This window comes from Chiroxiphia lanceolata, chromosome 19 (assembly GCF_009829145.1).
Source record: "Chiroxiphia lanceolata isolate bChiLan1 chromosome 19, bChiLan1.pri, whole genome shotgun sequence".
Classification (NCBI taxonomy): Eukaryota; Metazoa; Chordata; class Aves; order Passeriformes; family Pipridae; genus Chiroxiphia; species Chiroxiphia lanceolata.
This window is the reverse complement of record NC_045655.1, coordinates 6,157,326-6,164,062: the sequence shown is the minus strand read 5'-3', so window position 1 is coordinate 6,164,062 and position 6,737 is coordinate 6,157,326. Positions and strand designations below refer to the sequence as shown.

At 49.3% G+C, this 6,737-nt stretch overlaps 1 protein-coding gene across 1 annotated transcript; it reads left to right on the top strand.

Moving 5' to 3' along the window:
• The first annotated feature begins 554 nt into the window (after positions 1–554).
• On the top strand, positions 555–6,410 carry OTOP2 (otopetrin 2). Its single transcript, XM_032706753.1, has 7 exons — positions 555–657; positions 1,257–1,685; positions 2,165–2,301; positions 2,872–2,930; positions 3,491–3,624; positions 4,082–4,971; positions 6,062–6,410. Exons 2-7 carry the CDS (start codon positions 1,289–1,291, stop codon positions 6,230–6,232), a joined length of 1,788 nt encoding a protein of 595 aa, XP_032562644.1. The 5' UTR covers positions 555–657; positions 1,257–1,288; the 3' UTR covers positions 6,233–6,410.
• Positions 6,411–6,737: the final 327 nt, after the last annotated feature.

The window sequence follows — 6,737 nt, the reverse complement described above, 5'->3', positions numbered from 1 at the left end:
TGCGTCAGCAAAGTCGAAGAACACAAATTACAGTCCCCAAATCCTGCCCTGCTCTAGTGCTCAGCCTTCCTCATTGTTGCCATCATGAGTGGGAAAGGATTATATAACCCTTGGCACTGAACATATGCAAATGCAAATTTCTTCCTTTTTCCTCAAAAAACGCTCCAGGCCTAGAGTAGATTGATTTGAACAGGACAGGGTGAGGCATAATATTTATTGTGCTCAGTTAAGCAGAAAGCCAAGCACCGCATCATCAGCAAAGATAAGTTCGTCATCTAAACCATCTTCTCTCAAGGGAAGAGATCTCGTGGATGCAGGGAGATGGGTTTGATGGGGTGGCTTTGCTCTCTGGTGACCCTGACCCTGCGACCGAGCGGTCCATGCCATGCTTAGCAGTGTTGTCAACTCATGCTCTCATTGGGTAAATAACCCTTATCTCCTCGTCTTTGTCCAGCTTCCCCAAAATCAGCTATTGCACAAAATGCATCACATGAGTTTCTCTGAGAAGCCCACGAAGCCCTGCTGTCAGCTCCAGACATGGTATAAATCACGGAGACATCCCAACGGGTATAAATTCTTCGACTGACCAAGCTGCAGCTACAGGGAAACATCTCAGCCTGGCAAGAGCAGAGATTTGGATCCCAGGCAGCAAAACAGGTTGGTGAAATGGCTTTGTTTCAGGCTTTTCATTGAGAATCAATGAACTTCCAAACTTGGCAAGGGCAAGGGGCTTTAGGGGGTGTGACAGCAGAGAGAGCTCACACTCTTCTTGCAGGAACTGGTAAAAATTATGACGTGATGGTCCAAAGATTCTGGGGTTTCTTACCTTTTTCTTGGCCTGTTCTTCAGCCCGGAAGTATAACAACTTCTTGGAATGTCTAGTATTTGGCATTTAGAAATCAAAACCACACTGGCCAGTTGCCCCAGGATATTTGATCCCGTGAGCACTTTTTGGTGCTTTTCCAGTATCTTGCATCAATAAACACGTAAATGTGATATGTGACCAATTAGAAACGATTTGCTAAACTGACCTGGGATCTCCCCGAGCAAAAGCATCTTAAGCAACAGCAGCCTTCAGGCAACCAGGAAAGGAAAGGTTGAGAATGAGCTCATCCCTTGTCTTGCAGTCCCCGTCTCAGCTTTCCCTGTTCCTCTGATACGTCCTCTCCTCCTCATCACGTGTCCTGCTTTGGTCCAGCCCTGGACTGTTCCAAATGAAGTGGCACCTCTCATTCATGGGACTCTCCTCCCAACAGCATTGACCCTCAGACAGAGCATTGGCTGAACCATGACCGAAGAGCCCAGGCGGAAGGACAGCGAGACCGGACACCCCAACTCCAGCATGGGCTGCGGACACAAGGACGACAAAGCCAGCCTGGCTTTGAGCCAAATAGCATCTTTCAGCCACCAGGCCCCCTCCACTCCTGCCTCCAAGGAAGTGTGGAAAAAGGGTGGCCGCATGTTCTCCATCCTGCTGGCCGTGCACTTGGCCCTGCTGGCCTGCACGCTGGTGAGCAGCGGGGCCTTTGAGAAGATCGCCGTGCACGACTACGATGTGTTCTTCCTGCTGACTGTCATGATGCTAATAGTCATCATATGGATCATCTTCTACCTCGCTGGCACCTCCCGGTGCCCAGGTGCCATCCTGTGCAAGGACTCCCACGCTGGGCCCATCTGGCTGAGAGGTAGGAGCTCTCAGGGGCTGGGGTTGGAGGGGAGGTACAGGCTGGAGAGTTCATGGGAGCATCAGTTATTACAAGGGAAGCAGCAACCATGTGGGCACAGCCTCCTCCTGCTCTGGGGCATGGCACCATGCCCTGCTTCAGGTCAGCTCCTGCTCCCTCCACTGGATTCACTGCCAGGTCTCCCCGTATCCACAAGGGCTCTTGGTAATTTACACCAGGATCCTTCCCAGCCTAAGATCCTTCTCAGCTTTTGCTAGAGCTGTTAACCCCAGAGTACAGGGTTGATTGAAAATCCATTCCAGCCAAAATTATTGTACAATTCTGTTGGTGCCATGATAATTCGGGTGCTGGGAAAGGAGAAACAGTGGTAGAAGCAAAACTCCTCCATGACAACAGTTCCTCATCTTCCTCTCATCTATCTGCATTAGACCATGTGTTCACACATCTGTCCAACCACAGATATTTTTGTTCCTCAACAGGAGGCCTGATTCTATTTGCCATTTTCAGCCTTGTCATGGATGTGTTCAAGATAGGATATTACTCGAGCTTCTACAGCTGCCTGTCTGCAATCAAAATCATCTACCCCATCGTCCAGGCAATATTCGTGGTCGTCCAGGTGAGATGGTTCTGCTCAGTCTCGGGGAGGGGTAGAGAGACACAGGCACCAGTGGAAGAGCTCTGATCTCATGAACATAGTTCAACTGCCCCCACAGCAAATGCAGAGGCTTAACTCAGCCCCACCCAGCCCACATCTTCTCCCTCCCTGGCAAAACTCACTTTAAGGCATTGATTTAAATTTGTTCCCGTCCTGTGACATTCTGGCTTGACACAAACTCTAAGCAGCCCCCATCCAGCCAGGTCTCCTTTTCCATGAAGAATAGAGGAAGAGAAGGACAGTCAGGGCAGGGGTTGCCTTGCAGTTTGAGGTCCTGCACAGAGGATCACCTGCTCTGGGACAGTGCCAAGGAGGGAAGAGGTCAGACAGGGACAATTTAGACAGGAACAGGGAGTGGCCATGGGCAAACAATGGCAGTGGGAGCAAAGAAAGAACATTCAGCAAATTGCCAGGATTATGGGCTCCTAGGCTGGACCCAGATGGACACAAGCAAAAGAGGCTCCTTTCTCAGGATGATGTGCTTTGCTTTCTTGTTTTGTTGGAAATAACTCCTTTTCTTGCCCCTGCCAGACGTACTTCCTGTGGGTCTCTGCCAAAGACTGCATCCACGTGCACCTGAATGTTACCAGGTGAGCACTGCTGCTCTTTGAACCCCACTGGCCCAGGAGATCTGAGCCACCACAAACTTTCTCTCTCACACAGCTAAAATGCAAAAAGGAGATGATCTCATCTCTGTTAATGCTGCCCAAAACTAAACCTGATCAGTGGTTCCAGCTGGCCTTAGATCCCAGCTCAAACAGTTGAGGTTAATGACCTGTGGATATATCAGGGTTGGGATTCAGTTCAAGAATACAAGCATTACTCAAAGCAGATTAAATAAATAATTATCATTAAATAAAGTTATTCATAGCTGACTTTTGCTGCCCTGGAAAAGATAATGATTCAGTGGGCAAGCCTCAGGCAAAATAAGATCTAGTCCACTTTTGCAAGATTGGAGACCAATCCAGATCTATTAATTCACTATTGAGAAGCTCTTCTAAAACCAGCAACAGGAACCAGGCTTTGCAAATTCTCATGGATAAAAAGTAGGAAGAGAGGAGAGTGAGGGCAGCAAAGCAAGGGTCAGGATGGGAGCAACATGGCCTAGAGCCACTGCTTTAATCTCAGGAACCTTCTCCTCCTTCTGCAGGTGTGGCTTGATGCTGACGCTGACTACAAACCTGGCAGTGTGGATGTCAGCAGTGACAGACGAGTCTGTTCACAAAGCACATTCAAAGCTGAAGAAAAATATGACAGAGGAACTCTTCAGGTGGTTCCTGAGAGGTAATCCGGCCATTTGTGAAGTCATCTGGTCCAGGGAGGGAGCCAGTGAGGTAGAATTGTTCAGCAAGTCAGGTTTTATCCCTTTTTGGAGGGTCTGTCTAGAGCTGGAGGTGCCTTTGGCAGAGCTGGTATGTTAAAAGCCAGGTCTGGATGTTCACTTCTTAACCTGTATCACAGAGGAGTCAGAAAGATGGAAGACACTGTACAAATGGGGTGCCAATGAAGAAGGGAAGGGGGAAAAAAGGGAGATTTAACCTGCCAATTAAATTCTTAAAAAAGAACATGGGCACCAGAAAGCTGAGGTTGAAGTGTCCTTGTTTTCAAAGTGGTCACAATATTCTTTTGTCATTGATCTTGTTTTTCACTGACCCTGAGCATCCAGCTCTTCAGGGCTGCTAATGAGTGTTGCCTCCTTGTTTTAATTCCACTGCATCTGTCTGCTTTTATCTTGTTTCAGTGGGAATGAGAAGTAGCTCAGTTGACCAATGCAATTGCAACAGCCAAATCTGCCAGATCTTCAAGAACGGCTACTTTTGGCTGTACCCCTTTAACATTGAGTACAGTCTCTTTGCCTCTGCCATGGTCTATGTCATGTGGAAGAACGTTGGACGCTTCATAGACCACCACTCCCACCACATTCAACGCCTGAAGTTCAGGCTCTTCCGAAGGACCTTCTTTGTAGGCATCATGTTGGGCCTCGTCCTTCTGGTGAGTGGTCTGGGAGTCCTCATTCTTTATGAGGTGCAGGTAAACTCCAACACTGAATCCAGCAAGAAGAGCCAAGCACTCACCATGTACTACATCTTCAACATCGTTTGTCTGAGCCTGATGTCCCTCGTCTGCATCGGTGGCTCTGTCATCTACCGCTTTGACAAGAGGGACATGGACCGGCACAAGAACCCCACTAGGACCCTGGACGTGGCCCTGCTGATGGGGGCAGCCCTGGGGCAATACGCCATTTCCTACTACTCCATTGTGGCCATCGTGGCCAGCACACCAAGGGACGCTATCAGCGCGCTCAACCTCACCTACGCCCTCCTGATGATCGCCCAGCACACCTTCCAGAACATCTTCATCATCGAAGGCCTCCACCGGCAGCCCCCCAAGGAAGACTACAAGCATGACTCCCACCAGAAGGATCTCTACGGGCTCACCTTTGTCAACATCAACGCAGTGTCCCTCCGAGTGCCCGACACGGGCAGCACCTTGGCCCCTGGCGCTGCCTCTGGCACTGAAGCCGTGTGTCCTTCTGAGCTCGTGCGGTCCCTCACCGCCCCCAGGGAGATGAACTGGAGGAGGAAGTTCTTGAGGGAGATCTCCATGTTCCTCCTACTGAGCAATGTCATAGTGAGTACATGCAGAGAGAAGGGTTTGTAGGGGGGAGGGAGAGGGGAGCAAGCACAAGGGAGAAGTGTCTGTGAAGGAAAGGACGTGCCTCATGGAAAAACAGTCCTTTCTGTGCCTCTGCTGTACAGAGAGCACACTTAGTTATATTTATAAGTCATCATTCCTTTGTCCCCTAAAAAAAAAGAGCAACTCCCCTGAAGTTAAGACGTTTTAGGCTACACCAATAGACCTGTTAGTTATTGCTGGAATGTCAGACACAAGAGGTGGGTACAAGAGAAGAATCAGTTTCAGTATTTTTACTATGTATCAATGGATATGTAGAATAGCTTATTGAAAGCAATAAAATACGTTAAGTCCTTCCCTTCACCCCCAGAGAAAGGATGTAAAATGACAAATACCTGGGGTGAAATCTTGGTTTTCCTGAGGAATGGCAGCACATCTCTTCTTAACACTCAGGCTTAGGAGCCCAGCCACTGATCCCAGTTGCTGTGAAGAGAAACTGGTCACTGACAACTCCAGCTGGGGTTTCATAAGCAGTCAGGGGACTGCAGTTTCCTGCCAAAGGAATGTAGGATTACAGCTGCATCTCCAAAGAAGCCAAGCATATTATTTCTCTAGACACTAAGTCCCCAGCTAGTCAGTCACATCCTGTCCTCATGCTGATTTCACAAAGAAACTCACAGAGGATGAGCTGACAACCCCCATGCAAGCAGGCACACATGCTGGCTGGGCTTCTGAGCCAGACATCCTGGCCTGAAGAGACCAAGCTGGTCCCAGCTCAGCCTTTCCCACATTTGTTCCATCCACGGAGCTGGCACAGGCCAGGTCCATGCTAACACACTACACACTCAAGTTCTTACCCAGTGAGTGCTTCAGCCTGTGATCCAAGCCTGTCTCTGAGTGTGAATCAAAACTGGTCTTAGGGTACAGCACTAGACTGTACTTGATCTTAATGCAGAGACTGGCTCCTGGCCCAGGCCCTGTGCTCAGAAGGTCACTTCTTTCCTGCCCCTGGGTAGCTGTGGTTTCAGGTGCTTTGCTGTGCCTCACACATTTCTCACCGTGGTGTTATTCCCGTTTCCTCCAACAGCTCTGGATCATGCCAGCGTTTGGTGCCCGGCCACAGTTTGACAATGACACAGAACTGAACTTCTATGGCGATTCCATGTGGCCGGCCATCGTGGACATTTGCCTGCCCTTTGGAATCTTCTACCGAATGCACGCAGTGGCCAGTTTGCTGGAGGTCTACATTGTGTCCTAAAGAACTCCCTCACAAGGAAGGCGAGATCCTCCTCAAGCAACCCACCTTCTTCCTACCCCAGGGCTGGGAGACTGCCCAGATGTCCCGAGGGGTCTCCAGCAGTGTTGGGGCATTTATGAACTGTCAGTGAAGATCATCCAAACATAGTCCAGATTTTATTTTTGCTACTTGTGTGTGGATGTGCCTGTGTGTGTCTGAAGTTCTTAAAACAGATAAAAAAAGGAAGGTGTCCAAAGCAGGATCATGATGATTAACCTTGGTTCATGCAGAGACTCACCTTCCTTTGTAAAGCCTGTTCACTCCATGCCACTGATGAACTCTCCAGAGGGGTGCTCATCACTCTTGGGCAGTTAGATCCTGCCTGTGCACAGAGATCCAGAGGGTACGAGAGGCTGACACAGGCCTGGAAGGCACAGAAAGGGAAAGCACTTCATCTTCTGGTACGGCCAGTCGGAAACCACTCCCCTGCAGAGATGTGAAAAACAAACTGGTGACCACCAAAGGC

What these genes read in the sequence shown, in the direction of transcription:
- OTOP2 (XM_032706753.1), top strand. Translation starts at nt 1,289, where the DNA reads ATGACCGAAGAGCCCAGGCGGAAGGACAGCGAGACCGGACACCCCAAC. An exon ending in CAATATTCGTGGTCGTCCAG is followed by an intron (nt 2,302 to 2,871) that starts GTGAGATGGTTC and finishes TGCCCCTGCCAG; the next exon opens with ACGTACTTCCTGTGGGTCTC. An exon ending in CTTCAGGTGGTTCCTGAGAG is followed by an intron (nt 3,625 to 4,081) that starts GTAATCCGGCCA and finishes ATCTTGTTTCAG; the next exon opens with TGGGAATGAGAAGTAGCTCA.